At 40.1% G+C, this 20490-nt stretch overlaps 1 protein-coding gene across 1 annotated transcript in view; it reads right to left on the bottom strand.

Moving 5' to 3' along the window:
• mbc (myoblast city) overlaps positions 1 to 20490 on the bottom strand; it is a 413292-nt gene that overhangs the window by 256123 nt on the left and 136679 nt on the right. The window contains exons 13-14 of the mRNA XM_068228569.1: positions 10742 to 10842; positions 10521 to 10661 (exon numbers count right to left, since the gene is read on the bottom strand). Of these exons, the coding sequence (XP_068084670.1) occupies positions 10521 to 10661; positions 10742 to 10842 (242 nt within the window). The remainder of the gene's footprint in view (positions 1 to 10520; positions 10662 to 10741; positions 10843 to 20490) is intronic.

Below are 20490 nucleotides of genomic sequence, written 5' to 3'. Positions count from 1 at the left end.
ATCGGTCGTATCATGCTCTGTCACCGCAACCTGCTACCTTCGCTCAGTTGGAAGCTATCACTGTTTCTGCCGAAGGCATTAGGTATGCTGACCAGCTACGCGTTGCATTAGCTCCTTCTCCTATGAGCATGTCTTCTCAGGTCACTAGTACCGTTTCTTCTCTTTCCAAGCCACTTAATTCGCGTGCATGCTATAATTGTGGCTCCACTGATCATTTCCAGTGGAATTGTCCTAAGATTGGGCCCTTAGGCAATTCAAACCCTAATGTGGGTAGAGTTTCTTCATAGACTAATTCTTGCAGATACTGTGGCTCGAATAGACATTTTTCTAGACAGTGTCCTCGCAATTCTTCCGGTTCTGGGCGTTCTGGTAATGGCAATCCCAGATGACTAACCGCCAATTCTTGTGCCAAGCCTTACAGTGTAGCTTCATGTTTTGTCTGTTATTGCTGTCAGTTAGATGATGACTTACACAATCCTTTAGTTGATGATAAATCTCTGTCTGACCCTAGTGTCAAATTCCCACAATCTTGTGGTATTTCTGCTATTCCTCCTTGTAAGTTATCTTACATATGCTTAGAGGTGAACAATGCACCTGTCTGTGCTTTGGTTGATTCTGGAAGTAGCATCACCTTGATGAGTGAGAGCTGGTAAAATTCTGTGAAAACTGTTTGTAAGTTCCCTTCTTTAAAACCTGTATCTTTAACCTGCCATATGGCTAACTCTAATTCATTGAACGTGATGGAAGTCTGTGTAAGGACCTAACCTGTACAGTGTAATATTTGTAACATATGTATTTGTAAATAGTAGATTTCAGTTCTGTACTTACTGGAAATATCTAGAAAATTGTTACATGAATTTTTGAACAGGGTGTGTTGCCTTTTGTTGGTTGTGTTTTCTAGAAGGCATTTTCTAACTATTCTGGATATGGAAGATTCGCGAACGTGCGTATTCGAGAATCTTAGTTAAAGTTCGCGATTGTAGTAGGAATTGTGATTGGTGAACCTAGGTGGGCGTAGGCGGACTTGTGCATTCTGATTGGCTACTCCAAGGCCAGGGTTTACCTATATATAAAGAGCGAGACAGCGTTCGTGATAATTTGGTCTGTCTTGTCTTGTCTTGGCCCGGTCTGCCTTAGTCTGTCTGTCTGAAGTTTTACATCATGTGCGACGCCTCGCTAACGGAATGGGCCACCTTTGGGTAAGCACTCTTGAATTCCTTTCCGGCTAAAATTTCCGTAATGTTCGGTTACCATTTCGTATAGGAGTCTGCCCTAGCCTAACCCAGATTTGCCAAATTAATTATTTATGACGCCTTAGCTTTTCAGCTGAGCTTGCCTGTTCGTTTTCGAGGCATTCTCTTTTCCTGTTTCACTAAATATGTAGATTGTAGTTTAATATATTTACCTTGGGGTTTGCCTCTGGTAGTTCAGTGTCTCTTGATGTACGCTAGAGTTTTGGAGAGTACGTTTACTTCACTGTAAATTGCATTGTACAAGTGGATATGTAACTAGATGTATAGTTGGCTTGAAATTTTGAACTTGTAGAAAGACATTATCGAAGAACCTCTAAGTTATGTGTATCACGGAGAATATAGTTCGTAAGTTTTATCAATAACGCATTTCAGCATCTTCCTCTTCAGGCAAACACTGAAAAACAATGTCATTCCTTTCTGAAATACAAGTCAGTGGTGCGCTGCTTAAGTGCATTTCTGTAAGTTCTCAAAAGAAAATCTTCTATTACATCCATTACATTCACAACATTTTCTGGGGCAGTGCTGGTAGAGATGACACTGTCCACAATCAATAAGGCTGTCATTGCGTCTTTAGACAGCGGGGGCATGAGAAAGGACTCCGTTTCCGATGTTTTGTCTGCTTGCGATTCGTTATGAACAAATTTAGACTCTATGAAACTGGAACAAAAATTACTACGCGACCGACATACCTGTACTTCACAACAATAAGGCGGCTCGTTGACAATGTGACTAAAAAAATTAATGGAGAAGCAGCAATATCAGCTTTAATTCTTGAAAAACTGAAGTAGGGCGTACGGAACAATGAGGGATACGAGACAGTCACTCATTGTCGTTAATTACTGTCTACAATAACTTTATTTGTTAGCTGCTCTGCAGCAACCAGATTACATTACTGATTTTGAATTACATAGTTTAGGGGCCTGATGAGAACTTCGAATTACATATTAACCGTATTTCGAATTAAACGATCGAAATAACATGTGAAAGCCTATATTTGAATTCAAGGAATGGCATTTACTTCGAAACATGCATATTTCGAATTAACTGACTTTGAAGTAAAGAGTTTTCACTGTATTTGATTTGCAGCTGTAGAGAAAGTTTGAATATGGCAATCTATAGTAAAACCGTCGTGCTCTGTTTAAAGCTTGTACAAGTGAAACAGACGTTAGTTTCAACTAAAAAAATACAATGTCAGCGTAGTTATTGATTACAAAGAGGCTAAGTCCAACTCAAATAAGCTAATGATGTCATTATTCTCATCAGAATGCACCAAAGCTAAGTCTAAATAAAACAAAAGCCCAACATCAGTATTCTTGTTAGAATATAATTAACCAAATCATATGAAAGGACTGGTTGAAAGAAAAGAGTCACAGATTCTCACATTACACTTACCGCTAGGAAAGTTGTTATGTATTACAGTATGTTCCAAAAATTACTGCCCCTAGTCATAGCGCTCCACCAGTGTAAATTTGAAAATAAAATAATAAGACTAATTTAATGATTTATTCATCCTAGGGAAAAGAAATAAAAGTCAGCAGATGTACTGTTTCACAGAATACTGTGTTACCTAGTCAAATTAGGGACTCATCATAATCATCATCATTTCCCCTTGTCCAACTCCTGGCACTTTCCACCGTTGCCTCTCCTTCCACCACTCCTCTTCAAGTAATTGTATTCCAGTCCAGTCTTCTCCCTTTTTGTTATACTGTTCTTGACAAGTCCATTCATCTTACTCTGGGCCTCCCTCTTGCCTTCTTTCTTTCTATGTTAGCCTCCAACACTTATTTTGGTATCCTTCCCTCCTCCATCCTCATAACAAGTCCAAACCATCTCAATTTATTCTTCTCCATCCTATCACTTAGTTTATCTAGCCCTATCCCTTTTCTGACCTCAACATTTCTTTCTCTGTCTCTCCTTGTCTTCCGTATCATACTTCTCAGGAACTTCATCTCACTGGCCTGAATTTTATTCTCATTTCTTTCTGTCAAAGTCCAAGTCTCTGATGCATACGTTAATACAGGGTGTTTGTGGTCTGGTACAAGTTACTGAGTGGACTGTATAATGGTTTCCATGAAGTTGAGCTGGCACAAATAATCACTTGGATCTTAATAATGCATGAAATATAATTCATATTGGTTTATTAACATTGATTATGTACTCTGAAAAAGTTAACAACTGAATTACATGATGTTTGTGAGGCATCTTAGCATTACTCGGATCATGCGTGTATCCAAAGAGAATAATTGTATCACACCATGTTGTCTACAAGTCTCTGAGACTCTCTCTACCGAAAGTCACCCCCAGCGCCCCAGAAACACATTGCTGGAGGCGAGTGCTGCCTGGAAGGTGTTGCACTCTGATGAGCAACTATTGATACAAAATAACATTCTCCCCCCTGTTGATTGTTCACAATCAAAACAAAGAGAAACACTACAAGTTTTTACACACTGAAATAATGTCACAAGAAAACACAGCAAAAAAACAACAACAACAAAAAACACTCAAATAAAGACTGTCACTGACAGTTACGCAGATAGTTCATTCAATAGGTAAAGGACCGAGTTTCACAATGGGTCGCTTGAATTGACCATTTGCCATTCTTACAGTCGCTACTGTGATAAGTCCATCTTTCCCAGGATGAAGTTCTTGGACTACTGCAAGCTTCCACTGCAGTAGTGGCAGGTTATCATCCTTGACTGCAACCACAGTTCCAACCCTAAGGTTGGGTTGCTGACTGACCCACTTGGGCCTCTGCTGCAACTGAGTAAGGTACTCCTTGTACCATCTGGACCAGAAATGCTGCACTATCTGCTGAAGACGTTTCCAATATGTTAATTGATTGCTGGGAACAAGTGTCAGACTGGGTTCAGGGATTGAGGATAGATTGGTTCCGATCAAAAAATGTCCTGGTGTTAAAGCCTTAGGATCTGCGGGATCAGAGGACAGAGATGTGAGCGGTCTTGAATTTAAGCAACTTGCAATTTGTGTAAGCACAGTACACATTTCTTCATATGTAAGAGCTGCATTACCTACAACTCTGCGCAAATGATATTTTACTGATTTAAAGCCTACTTCCCAGATTGCACCGAAATGCGGGGTTCGTGGAGGTATGAAATGCCAGTTAATACCTTTATTACTCATGCTGCCTTTAGCTTCCTCCTGGAATTGGTTTGATGACATGAGCTGATGAAGATCTTGCAGTTCCTTGTCAGCTCCAGTAAATGTTGCCGCATTATCGCTGTACATGTCAACAGGTTGCCCCTTCTCGCTATGAATCACCGCAGGGCAGCTAGAAATGCTTCGCTGGAGAGGCTATTTACTACCTCAAGGTGAACTGCCTTAGTAGAAAAACAAACGAATAATGCTATATATGCCCTTATTCGCACCTTGCTCCTTTTGTTGATGGGGCGTAAAAGAATAGGGCCACCATAATCAATACCACAAGTGCTGAATGGTCGAGTTGGTTGCACACGATGCTTGGGTAGGTCGGCCATGATTTGCTGTGCAGTTACTGCTCTTAATCTGTGACATCTCATGCATTTGTGTATCTGATGTCTTATCACATTTCTACCATTCAGGATCCAATATCTTTCCTGAAGACAAGCCAATAACAATCCAGGTCCTGCGTGGGACTGTTGAAGATGTTCATGTCCTATGATCAGCTCTGTAAGATAATATTTTGATGGCAACAGTATTGGATGTTTGGATAAAAACGGAATCGATGCATTCTTCAACCTGCCTCCGATCCTTAGAATATTGTTGTGTAAGAAGGGGCATAAGTTCCTTATCTGGCTCTTCTTAGAGACTGCGCCTCTGTTTTTCAGGTCTCTGATCCCTTCTGAGAAAGTTGTATTTTGTGCAATACGAATGCAGACTTCTAATGAATGTTCCAATTCTTCAACATTTAAAGGTCCAATTTTCTTGTCCCTGGCATGCAAAAATCTGTAACAATAAGCTATTACTCGTTGCAGTCTTATTAATGATGAGAATTTTTCAATAATAGTTTCAGCTTGTGTCACTACTAATAGTGTAGATGATTGTCGCTGCTCTGCTATGGAGAGCGAATCCTCAATATTGTTGTTCTGCGGCCAATTTAATTCAGAAGTGGACAACCAGGCAGGTCCTGACCACCAAATGGTTGAGTTTTGCAGATCTGCTGGTCTGACGCCTCGAGAAACCAAGTCCACTGGATTATCTTGTGATGGTACATGATGCCAGTCACTAGTGTTCGTTGACTGTTGAATGTGAGCTACCCTATTTGCTACAAAGGTCTTCCAACGTGATGCTGGCGATGCTAACCATGACAGTACGATAGTGGAGTCTGTCCACAAATGTGTTTCATTAATGGCCAAGTTTAAGACTGGCATGGTTTTGTGACCCAACTGAGTTAATAATGCTGCACCGAGAAGTTCTAGATGAGAAAGAGTGATATCGTAATCTATATTCTTCATTTCCGTATTTACGAATTGCACAATTAAAAATAAGAGAGGATTTCCACCAATCAATACTTATTTATTGCATATATTAAGCTACAGGACCGGTTTTGACCTCATATACAAGGTCATCTTCAGCTGAACCATACATACATATTTATATAATGAAGCTTTGATTAAGATTGTGTTGTTAAAGGAATGCTATATGATGATGATGTACATTTAGTCACATACAAATGGGGCATGTCTTAGCGTGAACTGGCGTATATGTCATTCTGTACAAGTGTACAATGTAAATAAGACTTAAATACGGAAGTTAGTCGAAGTATTGACCAACAAGCAAGAACGAATGTTCATATGCATGAAGTGCTTTTATATATTGTATTTATCTTGTACATATATATATATACATATATTAGTTTAAGTAAAGACATATTTTATACACTAATTTTAAGACCTTCAACATAATATTTTAGACATACAGTTGCAGTATTGTACAGAATGACATATACGCTAGTTCACGGTAAGACATGCCCCATCTGTATGTGACTAAATGTACATCATCATCATATAGCATTCCTTTAACAACACAATCTTAATCAAAGCTTCATTATATAAATATGTATGTATGGTTCAGCTGAAGATGACCTTGTATATGAGGTCGAAACCGGTCCTGTAGCTTAATATATGCAATAAATAAGTATTGATTGGTGGAAATCCTCTCCTATTTTTAATTGAGAAAGAGTGACTCGTTTAACCGGAGCTACGCGCGATTTAGAGCATAACAGTTTGACTGATACTTCACCCTCCTGGTTCACTGACCGAAGGTAGATGCATGCGCCATAAGCTCGCTCAGAAGCATCTGAAAATCCATGAACTTGAATATTTGCTAAGTCACCCTCAATTAATACGTGGCGTTCTACTTGTATATTGTCAATGTGTGCTAGCTGCATTTGTAATTTTGCCCAGTCTGATGCTAATGGATCTGGCAGTGGGTTATCCCAGTGAAGTTGATGTAACCGTAAGTCCTGCAAAAATATCTTGTATAGTATCACTAATGGGCTGATCAATCCTAATGGGTCAAATATAGATGCTACAACTGAGGTTGCTGTGTGTTTAGTTACTTCCTCTTGTTGTGAGATGTGTTTAACCTTGTTGGCAATTAAAAAGGTGTCTGATGTTGGGTGCCATGACAATCCTAAAGCCTTCACAGTGCTATCATTATCAAAGTGAAATGGCAAATTCATTTCCCTGTCTGTGGGTGGAATGCCTTCGAGAATGGCAGGATGATTAGCACACCATTCCCTGATGGGAAAACCTCCCTTGCTCAGTAATGCTATTAGTTCTTTCTGTAGCTGCAGTGCTTCTGTGATGTTGGATGCTCCACACAATGCATCATCTACATAAAAATCCCTCTGCAAAATCTGAGATGCCTGTGGATAAATGTGTGCTTCGTCTTCAGCAAGCTGATTCAGACATTGTGTTGCTAAATATGGCGCTGAGGCAGTGCCATATGTCACCGTCAATAGCTCATAAGTTTTCAGTGGCTCTTGTGGGGATTTTCTCCATAATATTCGCTGTAATTTTGTGTCATCTCTGTGAAGTCTGATTTGTCTATACATCTTTGTAATGTCTGCTGTGAACACAATGTTGTGTGTTCTAAATCGCAGGACAATTGAGTACAGATCCTGTTGTACAGTTGGTCCTACCAGTAAGATATCATTGAGTGAAACACCTGTGCTGGATTTTGCCGATCAATCAAATACAACTCTAGTTGCGGTGGTGGAGCTGTCTTCTTTGAATACTGCATGATGTGGCAGATAGAACTGAAGTGTGTCCTCATCGTTAGTGATTTGTGCTTGTTTCATGTGACCTAGTTCCTCATATTCGGTCATGAACTGTACATAACATTTGTGTAAATCAGGATGCTTGTTAAGTTTGTACTCTAGTTGGTGGAATCTCCGGACTGCTTGGTCGTATGACTTTCCCAACTCTTGATGATTCTCCTTTAGAGGTAGCCTGACTATGAACCTCCCCTTACTGTCTCTTGTTGTGTTGTTCTTAAAATGAACTGTTCTGGGTTATGTGTTCAATTCTTCGATTTCCCAAAACTGACGTAGCTGATGATCGAGGTTTTCCTTACTTCTTACGAAACATGATGTCACAGAGTTGTCATTTACAGTATGGTGTTGAAACCTGCCAGAAACTATCCAACCTAACCCAGTGTTTTGAAGTACAGGAAAATCACCTGTGCGAGTCTTTCTTTCCATTATCAAAATGTCATGAAATAGTTCCGCTCCAATAATTATATCAATGGTAGCTGGGTGGTAAAACTTAGGATCTGCTAATGTAATGTGATCAGGAATGTTCCAAGACTTGTAATCCAGTGGCATTGTGGGCATCTGTCCTGTTATGACTGGCTGGAACTACTAAACAATTAATCTTAGCCTTGAATGAGGATGCAATGGAATGTATCTCAACGTCAACGCTGTGTGTAATTGACGAAGAGGCCTGATTAATCCCTAGCACAATTGTGTTATTTCTCTTGGTTCTTAACCAAAGTCTGTTGACGATGTCTTCAGATATTAGATGGGTTTGATTGCCACTGTCTAGAAGTCCTCGTACCTTGTGAAATTTTCCATAGTGGTCTCTAATGTTAACAACAACAGTTGACAATAATAAATGTGGTGTATCATTATGACTTGACCTGGGTACTTTTCTTGCTGTGTGCACGCTGGCAATGAGTACATCATTAGATTTAGGATGAGTAACCTCTCTACTTGTAATGCTGCTACCACGGGAGGTGTTAGTGTCTATGTGCAACAATGTATTATGAGGTTTATTACACTTGCGGCAATGACTAGAAGTGCACTCTTTAACTGCATGATCTGATTTTAGGCAAATAAAACATAGTTTATTATCACGTACACACTGTATCCTTTGATTAGTGTCTAGTTTCTGAAATATTTCACATGCAAACAATTTATGCTTGCGATTACAACATGGGCAGTGACCTTCAGTGCGAGTCATATGTGTGAAGGTATGAGATTTCCCCTTAGACATGTGAGTCTTAGAAACAGCAGGTCCTGATTGACCTTGACTGGAGCTGGATTGTATGCTTTCTAATGCTTGACATTTATGCTCTAAATGTTTGAAAAGGTGCTGAAGTGTTGGATTTTCCATAGAATCTAACTCAAATTCCCAACTCTCCTTGTTTCATGATCTAACTGGTCTACTGCATTCTGTGCTAAGATAATGTCTTCCAATGGCTTGTCTAACTGAAGGGCTTTCAAGGCTTGCAAATTGCTGGAAAATGTGTTTATGAATTGCCTAAGTTCAATGCTGATTCTCTTTTTATAGGCTTAATATTAAAAATCTCTCTGATGTGTGTTGACGGAATTAACCTTTTATTCTGAAATCTACTGCAGAGCAAGTCCCATGCAACACTGTAATTGGTTTCTAGTAGGTAAGTTTTGAATTAATGCCTTGGCTTGACCTTGCAGTGCTCCTAACAAATAATGAAATTTTTCAATTGTTCCCAAACTTGCATTATTATGAACTATGGCCTTGAAGTTATCTGAAAAAGATAACCAGTCTTCGCAGTTCCCACTGAATGTCGGCAACTTGACCGCAGGTAACCTCAAATTTGAGCTATTATTTAAGGCACTGTGATCTGAACTGGGACTACTTGCACTGTGAGCTTGTGATGGGAATAATAATTCTTGCATCCTAGCCTTCAAACTATATATGATCGTTTCCATATTCTCCCTATCCGTAGTCTGGTCAGTGGCTACATCTTCCACCTCTAGCCGAGACTGAATAGCGCCATATTTACTGTCTAAATCACTTAGTGTATCATAGCGCACTCTGATTTCATGCAAGTTGTGTTCACTGCTGAATGAGTCAACGAATGTGCTTATTCTTGTTATTCGAGTCTTAATACTGGTTCTTTGCTTTACTAACCTTTGTAGTTGCTGCTCATCCATCTCGGAATGGAAAGGATAAGAAATAAGAAACGGAAAATCTGACCCTATAATACTTATTTTCCCTGCATCCTTCGTCTTGTAGTCATATTGATAAGATAAACCCTGGACTCCACACACTGCGTTGTCATGTTGGGTAGTTAAATTGAAGCTTTCAGACACTAACGTGCTAGAGAGCCATGCCAGTTTTGGACCACTTGCAGTAATTTGATGTGATTTCAGTAACAAAATACATGCAGCCTTGTGCTAAACTTTTATGATGAAGGAAGCGCGAGTAACTGTCGTCAATTTACTTCGCATTTTCACAAATTACGCACGATTATTAAAGATCCGGGTCCGGTGATGACCAAAATGTTTGTGGTCTGGTACGAGTTACTGAGTGGACTGTATAATGGTTTCTATGAAGTTGAGCTGGCACAAATAATCACTCGGATCTTAAAATTGCATGAAATATAATTCATATTGGTTTATTAACATTGATTATGTACTCTGAAAAAGTTAACAATTGAATTACATGATGTTTATGAGGCATCTTAGCATTACTTGGATCATGCGTGTATCCAAAGAGAATAATTGTATCACACCATGTTATCTACAAGTCTCTGAGACTCTCTCAACCGAAAGTCACCCCCAGCACCCCAGGAACACATTGCTGGAGGCGAGTGCTGCCTGGAAGGTGTTGCACTCTGATGAGCAACTATTGATACACAATAACACAGGGGTATAGTACATCCTGTACATTATCTCTTTACAATTCATAGGAACTCTATTTTAAACGTAAAAACAATCGCATTCCCAGGTATCTTTTGGTGAAAAATATTTGCATGCCAGAGGGTTAAAAGAGTACTCACTCAAAGTAGAGAACCCTAGAGCGAATGATGAAGCGCATGATGTACTGTAGAGACTTCATTGCTCTGAGGAGCAGATCTTTATCCTGCCCATCAGAGGAGTTGGCATTGTCAATGTGGTATTTGAGGACTACGATCAGCTTACTGCAACACAAGAGACATAAGAATCACACAGAAGTATTGTCACTTACATCAAAGAAAGAAGGGAGAAGAAGAGGACTTACTCATATGCAAGTGTGGCACTGAAACTCTCCTGGATGTACAGGTCAAGGACAGGCTGGAAGTGCTGGTACTTACGATCTGATACAAGACCAATGATGAATAGCTACAAACAAACCAAAAAAACAAGAATTTCATATGGGCTACTGAAATTAGAAACCCAAGATGGGACAGAATGTTTTAGATTAACAGAACAAAGATAAAGCAATAACAAGAAAAAAAGGTCACATATATATGAGGGGAACTTAACCCTTTACGGTTGTATGGATCCGAGAAATTTCTGCAGCCAAGATGTACATATTTCAGGGTAAAGAAGCAAGTTCATAAAATGTTACAGTTTTCGGATTATTATTCGTATTATTATTTCTGTAAAATAAAAATGTTAAGGGTCCACATTTTCAATACAATTTCATTTTTACTTAATCCCAGTTCAATACGGAATAGAATGAAGTTTCTAACTTTCAATTATTATTTCTGTTCGACATAAATTTGATATGCACTAAAAAAGCATATTTCTGAACCTAAAAAGCTACATATTTTCCAAAATGGGTACCTTTCCAATTAATATAAAATACGCAATGTTTACATATTCACAATGTATAGACAAGAAAAGTGTTCCACCGATCAATACTTATTTATTGTAAATGGATTTTACACTAGTACTGGTTTCGGCCTTTCATGGCCATCATCAGCTAGTACATAATTATAATACAGCCATTAGACAAAATCACAAAGGTGTTATGTTAGATCATCCGGATGTCTAATGGGGAATGGAAATAAAATATATTGCAGTAGTGTGTGGTTAAAATATCTGTGATCAAAGATGGTGGCGAAAGTTATGATAAATTAAAACCTATTGAGTGTACATTGGAATGAGTATATTAAACACATTAAAACATATAGGCCACAGTATAAAACACTTAAAAAATTTAAACACATTAAGTATATTGTATACATATATATGTTAAAACGCTTATTAAAATTTGAGTTTGTATTGCGTGGATTTTATTCTTCAATCTTCTTTGTGGTTCTTGTGCTTCTGTGTCATGTTGATTTAGTTGTATAAGGTGATCTTCAAGATTGTTCTATGGCTGATATACGTCATATTGATATGTGGTAAGAACCCTTGTCATGAAAAAATTTTTTGAGTACTATGTGATCCAACTGTTGATGTACTTCAGTAAGTTTTTTATGATAAACTGCAAGGGACACTATACGTATATTAGCTTATCTTTACAGATAGCTATCACTTAACGAACATAGATGAGAGAGGTGTTGCCACCAACAGCTCCTAAATTTAAACTCAAGCCTTGCAGTTTATCATAAAAAACTTACTGAAGTACATCAACAGTTGGATCACATAGTACTCAAAAAAAATTTTCATAACAAGGGTTCTTACCACATATCAATATGACGTATATCAGCCAGAGAACAATCTCGAAGATCACCATATACAACTAAATCAACATGACACAGAGGCACAAGAATCACAAAGAAGATTGAAGAATGAAATCCACGCAATACAAACTCAAATTTTAATAAGCGTTTTAACATATATATATATGTTATATATAAGGTACCCAGAAGAAGAGATTTTTGAATCCGAAGGCTACCGATTTTTCAAGAGCAAAGTGCAAAGAGGAAACCTCAATGGAGCTGTGATGCTTGGAACCGCGTTTGCTGTTAGAACCAAGATCCTTAAATCAGTTGCAAATTTTGAACCTGTGAATGACAGATTGTCTATACTCACAATTAAATGCGAGAACAAAACCTACGCCCTAGTTAACACACATGCTCCTACAAATGATAAGAACAAGTCTGATCTAGATGAAGTTGATAATTTCTGGGACCTACTGGATGAAAAATTAAACAAAATCTCCAAACACCATGTCAAGCTTCTTTTGGGTGACTTCAATGCCCAACTAGGTCGTGAACAGAAGTACAAGAAAGTTATAGGAAATTACCCTGCTCACAAAAGAATCAATCCCAATGGCAAAAGACTGGTGTCCATTTGCGAAAATCACAACCTGCAGGTCATGTCGACCCACTTTCGCCATCTACCCAAAAAGCAAATGACTTGGCGTTCTCCCGTCCAAGCTCTCGGAGAGTTCCAATTTGATCATGTTGCAATCTCCAGGAGAAACAGCCCTGAGATTATGAATGTCAAGGTAAAGAAAGGCATCAATGTGGCTTCAGATCATTATATGTCTCTTATCAAATTCAAACCAATTCCCGCAAACACAAGGAAGACAACCGAACAGATCACACGCTTCGACAATGATAAACTTCGGCAAAGGGTCGAGGAGTTCCAGGAGAAGGCTAGACCAAATTACTGTGACTTTAACAACGCCAAAAGTCCCCTTGTTGAGGCCGCCAAAGACGTTGCAGAAATCAAGAGAAGCAAAAAGCATGCCTGGTGGAATAGTACCTGCGAATCAGTCCTCCAAGAAAGACTCAATGCGTGGGAACAGTACTACTCTACGAAATCAGAAAATGATTGGGAAACCTACAAAACCCAACGTGCCCAAGCAGCTAGGGTGTTCAGAACTGAGAAACATAAATACAAAAAATCTCTCATTGAAAAGATAGAACAAAACTTTAGGAAGAATGAAAGCAGAGAGTACTACAGAGCCTTCAAATGCAAACTCACTGGCTATAAACCACCATCTCTATGCTTTGAGCGAAAGGACGGCACACTGGCGATGTCAAATGAAGAAAATTGCAGCATTCTGGCAGATTACTTCAAGAATTTACTTAATTGCTCTAAACCGCAAAGCGCCATTGAGACCAAGGAACCCTTACTCAGGCACCCAGATTCCAGACCACCCGACAGAGATGAAATCAAGCGCCACATTGCCCGTCTCAAAAATAACAAAGCGCCGGGGGAAGACTCAGTAGTAGCAGAACTATGGAAATATGCCCCAGAGGAATCACTTGATATCTTGCAAAAGCAAATAGAAGAAATTTGGAACAAGGAGACCCTACCTGAAGATTGGAAAATAGCTTTGATCCATCCATTACACAAAAAAGGCAGCATGAAGAACATCAACAACTACAGAGGAATATCTTTGCTACCCGTGACTTACAAAATTCTATCACTTGCCATCCTGGAGCGTTTGGAAGCACAAGTCGAACATCAAATAGATGAATACCAAGGAGGGTTCAGAAAAGGTCGCTCAACAGCAGAACAGATCCAAAATCTCAAAACGATCATCAGATATTGTACACTAAGGTCCAAGCAGTATGTGTCTGTCTTTGTGGACTTTAAGAAAGCGTATGACTCCATTGACCGGGAAGTCCTGCTAAACATCTTAAATGAATTTGGAGTTGATTTGAAACTGCTGGCATTAATTAGAGCCACCCTGACCGATACAAAATCCAAGGTGAAGTTCCACGGATGTCTCTCGCATTCCTTTGACATCAAAACAGGAGTCCGACAAGGTGATGGGCTATCCCCAATACTCTTCAACTGTGTTCTTGAAAAGATCATCAGAACCTGGCGGGTGAGATTACAGGAAACCAACTACAGTCCATTGAGAATAGGAACCAAATCCAAGGGGATCGCAACAGACTGCTTAGCATTTGCCGATGATATTGCTGTTCTCTCAAACGGCATAGAAACCGCTAGAGCTCAAGTTGAAATTTTAAAGGAAATTGCCGAACAAACTGGTTTGCAGATATCGTTTGAGAAAACAGAAGTAATGACTAACATCAAAGAGGCTCCACCAAAACTCCATACGAAATACAGGGACATCACCCGAGTAGACAAATTCAAATACCTGGGTGAGATCATCACGAAAAATGGACTGGACAAAGAAGCACTTCAGGAGCGAGTATGCAAACTGGAAATAGCCTACCAAACATCCTGCACAATCTACAACAAAAAAATGCCTTTCCCAAAACACCAAGATACGTCACTATGAAACAGTTCTGAAGCCAGTAGTTATATATGCAGCCGAAACCCTGTCCCTAAATGCCAACAAAGGACTGCTTGAAGAACTGGAGAAAAGAGAATGCAAAATTGTGAGAGGAATCTTGTGATCAAAGTACAGAAACGGAATCCATCAAAAGAGATCCAACAAGGAAGTCTACAGCAAAATAGAGAAAATTACCGACACAATCAGAAAAAGACGGGCACGATTTTACGGTCATCTGAAAAGAATGGACGGAAGAAAGTTAACTAAAGAAATCTTTCACTTTTTGATTCAAACCCCAAAACCACAATTCCCTGGTTTAGAAATACCAAAGAAGACCTGCAAATGCTACATATCTCAGCTGAAGACGCCCTTAACAGAGATCTCTTCCGCAAGAAAATATTGATGAACAGGCTAAACCGAGACGAGCAACCGAAGAGAAGACACAGTGCCCCTTGGACAGAGGAGCGTAAGCAGGCCCACTCACAAAGAATGAGGGAAATTTGGGCTCTAAAGGAGGCCAAGTTCAGTGTCAAATGCAACAAGACTTAACGTGGTCCTTGATGGCCCCAGCGAATTATATATATATATATTGAAACGGGAATGCCCTGCGAGCATTCACGTTCACATATTTCTTGAGAGGAACTCGCTAACACCCGACTGTATGCATTCAAAACGAGCGCCGAGCGCGCAGGCATTGTGGGAGACAGCATGCAAACTAGCACTGCTCCAGAACGCCAGCCAAAAGGCCAAATGACGTCACACCGAAGGTTCTCTCTTGTTCTATGGCATTTCATCATGAACGGAATGTAATATCATAATTTCGAGAATGTCACCTTGTAGGCCTGAACAATAAATGCTGCTAGCCAAAATTTCATGTAAATCGGCGGAAGGATGGCCGAGATATAAATTTTTCTAGATGCCCACATGTGCAACCACGCCGCCCGACCTTCGGCAATAAAAGGGAGTCGCCAGCCTTGAGTAAAGAGTGTGCACTATGCGGTGAGTGCGTGTCACTCAGTGTGTGTGTGTGCGAGCAAGCACATCGTCGCCTCGCTATACGGTTCGTTACTCTGTCCGGATGAGTACATGGGTTCGAAAGTGTTAGTGTTGAAAGCCTTCTCCGTGGACTTTGACTTTGCGCGTGAACGAAAGCTTATTTTCGTTTCTATCAGTCTGAAGAGCTGTGCAATTGTATTTCGTTTGTGGATTGTGAATTTAAAGAGACTGTATGTTTGAAACTGTGCTGTAGTTGTTTCCTCTACCGTGTTAAGCTATCTCGTAAAATTGTGCCCTAGCGACTGAACAATTCTTTTACAAACATTGTCACGTTATTTTGTAAAGAACAGTGCCTACTTTTTTTTTTTTTCCCTTTAAAGACTGTGTCTATCACTCTGCGTGAAAACAGTGTTAATATTTCCTAGCATAAACTGTGCCAACCTTCATTTCATTCAAAGACTATGTCAAATCCCCTCATAAAACTGTCTAAAATTACACCTCAGTGATAACCTTGCCTCTGAGAAATTACGACATAATAGAACTTGGACTGTCATAAACTGTTTCTTTATATTTTTGTAGAAGCTCTAATTTATTTCAATGAGAGTGTGGGTGCTGTACTCAATGCATACAGTGCAGAGACTGTATCCAAAGAATTTATTTTTTTGAGATTGAGTGAAGTGCTTAATTATTGCATCTCGAAAGGTTCCAGATTGCTTTCATTATTTATTATTTCAAGTATGATGGTGCCTACTGCATTATTCTCACGGAACTGACTTTGATTTCATCTTTGTTTCAAAAGTGCGTCCAACACCATTTACTGTGGAAACTATTCAAAAGTGCTATGCCTTAATTCGCAGTGCTGTAGAAAAGTGTTCACTTCTCCGCTCCTTAACAACTACTCCACGCTGCACGATCTGCCTCAGGTTCGAGTCGCCGTCAACGTCCAGTGCTGAGACAACACCAACGACGCGGGACGATGCCGACGACGAAAGTCTAATGGCTGTATTATAATTATGTACTAGCTGATGATGGCCATGAAAGGCCGAAACCGGTACTAGTGTAAAATCCATTTACAATAAATAAGTATTGATCGGTGGAACACTTTTCTTGTCTATACATTGATTCCAATCAATACGGAAAATGAAACTTATAAATAATAATACATATTCACATACTGCAGGAACAATTGAATGTCTCCTTTAAGTTCGTAACTTCCACTCATACATGTAAACAAAAATTATCATTATAGACACCTTCAAGGGCAATCTCACAATACATCTGTAAAAGGTGCTATAATTCCTTTGCTTATCTCTTGAATAAACTGCAAGTTCCACTATAATCATAAACTTATTTCACTACCCTTCTCTCATACTCTCTAAGCATGAGCCGTACATGCCTTGACGTTATCCATGCTCTCCGAAAAACTGAAGTACAGACGTTCCTGTTTCAATATATATATATATATTGTATATATATATTGTATATATTGTATATATATATATATTGTAACAGGAACGCCCGTACTTCAGTTTATCGGAGAGCATGAGGAACGACAAGGCGTGTACGGCCCATGCTAAGAGAGTGAGAGAGAAGGGTAGCGAAAAAAAAAAAATTTCATGATTAAGTGGATCCTTCAGTTTATTCAAATAGATATGCAAAGAATTATGTCACCTTTTACAGCTGAATCGTGGGGTTGTTCCTGACGGCGTGGAGAGGACGTTGTCCTGCGGCGGCTGCGTCGTCTTGCGGTCGGCGTCGGCATTGTCTTCCGTCGTTGGTGTTTTCCCTGTATTAGTGTTGAAGACTCGAACCTGAGGCAGGAACGGGGAAATGTGGATCTTCCACATTGGACGTCATGGGGCACTGGTGTGACACTTCTCTAAGGCGAAGCACGCCGAAATAGTTCCCACAGTCAATGATGTTGAATGCACTTTAGCAGCATGGATAAAGTTAGAGTCACAGTTCCACGAGGATAAGATGGAAGGAATTATCGAATTTGGAATAATAATCGAAAACAATCTAGGACCTTCCGAGGTGCAGTGATTAAGCACTTCATAAAGAAAATTAAATTTACCGGGTACAGTCTCTGCACTGTACTCCATCAGCACAATACACTTGTTGAAATAAATGACAGTCCAAGTTCCATTATGTCGTAACACAGTTCAACGGATAGACACAGTCTTTAAATGAAATGAAGGTCGACACAGTCTATGCTAGGAACACTGTCGCTGTTTTCACACAGTCTTTAAATGAGATCAAGGCTGGCACAGTTTGTGCGAGAACACAGTCTTTAAATGAAATTAAGGCTGGCTAGAAACACTACTGCTGTTTTCACACAGTCTTTAAATGAACTCAAAGCTGGCACAGTTTATGCGAGAACACAGTCTTTAAATGAAATCAAGGCTGGCTAGAAACACTACTGCTGTTTTCACACAGTCTTTAAATGAACTCAAAGCTGGCACAGTTTATGCGAGAACACAGTCTTTAAATGAAATCAAGGCTGGCTAGAAACACTACTGCTGTTTTCACACAGTCTTTAAATGAACTCAAATATACAGCCGGACCGAGAGACGAATTATGTCGTGACGTGCTTATTTGCACACACTCACTGAACTTACGGCTTACTGCCGACTCACTCCACTCTCTGCCTTCAGCACACTGCCGCTGCATACCGCACACTCTCTCTGCCTTACCCCAGGCTGGCGACTTGCTTATATTGCCGAAGGCCGGTGGGCGTGGCTACGCATGTGGGCCCCAAGAATTTTTTTTATCTTGGCCATCTTCACACCGATTGACACGAAATTTCGGCTAGTAGCGTTCATTATTCCTGCCTGCAAGGTGACGCTATTGAAATATTGATATTATATTTCGTTCATGCAGCAATACTATGGAACACGAAGGAACCTTCTGCGTGACGTCGCTTGTCCTTGGCCGGTGTTCTAGAAGTCGCGAACTTGCTCGCAGTTCCCACTATGCCAGTGCGCTCGGCGCAAGCTTACGGCCGGGTATTAGCGAGCTCCACTTAATAAAATAATGAAACGTGAATGCTCGTAGGGCGTTACCGTTTCATCTCCCCCCCTGCTCGGGAAAAAGAAAATTGCTGGGCGATTTTCTTTCGCTCATCTCCTAGTAAAGTATTTCAAAAACTTCAACAGTCTTCTCACTATAGCCAGAGGATTAATGTAAAGTGTGACGCATTTTGATATGATTCCATCATTCTCCATCTGTTTAATGATGACCCGTGCTTCTTCCAAGTACTTCATGGGTATCGGATAAGGCCGTTTCTTATAAGGTGATGTGTCAGTAACATCTAAGTGGTGCTTGAAACCCTTTATGACTCCAGGTTTCTCGGAAAATACATCTGGAAACTTCTTGAAAAGCTCTTGGATTGCCTTTATTACTTCATCATCATCGTAATCTGGGCTTTCAGCTACATTGGCGTAAAGCGTGAAGTTGTAGTGGTCCTCGTTAAACTCATCATCGATAATGGACGCCATCTGGTCCTCTACGGGTCCCACTTCCTCGGGTCGCCCCTCTTCGTGGACGCTTTCTTCGACAGGCGGAGCCTCGCTCATCTTGCCTTCTACTATGTCCACCGGGGTCTCACATTCCGGATTCTTCACGTCATTACAAGTAACCAACTGTAGCCCTACAGATTCGACGTGAAAAAATTTAATTACATTAGCGGGATAATCAATGATTCCCCCATGTTGAATGAGAAAGTCTGATCCAAGAATTAAGTCAAATTTCATTTGCGTCAAAATCAAAAACAGATGTTGGAACTTAACACCACCAATTTCTAACTCAAGAAACGCTTGGAATTTGCATTTAATAGCTTTGTCAGGAACTATGCCTTTAACCTTAACTTGAGCAACCGGCAAGATGGAGATGTAGGTCGTCTCCTGCGCCACATCTATTAATTTCTGCGAAATTAGTGAGGCTTGCGATCCTGAGTCTACTAAAGAGTGGACAATCATATTGCCTAACTTAATGATAATGATCGGTAAGCCGCGTTGTATCTGAGGCTGTCGTGGTGTTGAATCCTCATATAGTAAATCTGCATCCTCTAAATACCAATGGTTAATGAGTGCACTACATACTACCTCTCCTCCCTCCGGGTTTTCAGGCAATCTCTTTATTGCTTCGACAAAGTGTTTTTTTTTTTTTGTACCCGTAGCTCTTGGATCCATTTCTGTTCTCTCATTTCTTCTCTGCATCTCTGCCTGGTATTCCAAAGAAGCTGCTCCAGGTAAGCCCTCTTCCCTGTTCTTATTCCTTACATATTCCGTAGTCTCTCTCCAACGTTTCTCTAATTCTTCCCGCTGGGAGTTCCTATTATCATTGGGTTGGTTAGCTGCCTGCCTCCATGAAGGTCCAGGTTGAAACTTAGCCCTCCCTTCGTAGGGACGATTCCTAGATCTTCTGTACCGAAACGGAATATCTCGGCGAGTTTCTCTTTCTTCTCGCGGTTCTGGATTTACTTGAACCGGAGTCTTCATTTCCGTAAAGTTGGTTGTAGTTTCTTTGGTTCGACCTGCTTTTGCTGCGCTCTGAGTGTGCGCAGTATCGAGTCTCCTCAGGACGTCATCGAGCTGCTCCAAGTCCTGGACGTTTGCCGCCACCAATATTTCCTGAACATTTGGTGGAAATTGCAGCGTTATGACCTGAATAAGTTCTTGCTCCGGTAAAGGAGGGTCGAAAAACTGCATCTTTTTAAGCTGAGATATGAGATCATCTGAATATCGCGAGGAATTGACGGACGTGTTATACTTTCTAGAGTATAATTGAAGTTTTATCAGGTGCTGAGCCTCAGCACTCCAAAATCGTCTAAGTAAGGCTTC

This window comes from Anabrus simplex, chromosome 7, assembly GCF_040414725.1.
Source record: "Anabrus simplex isolate iqAnaSimp1 chromosome 7, ASM4041472v1, whole genome shotgun sequence".
Taxonomy (NCBI): Eukaryota; Metazoa; Arthropoda; class Insecta; order Orthoptera; family Tettigoniidae; genus Anabrus; species Anabrus simplex.
The sequence above is the reverse complement of the archived record's forward strand: the minus strand, read 5'-3'. Positions and strand labels throughout refer to the sequence as shown.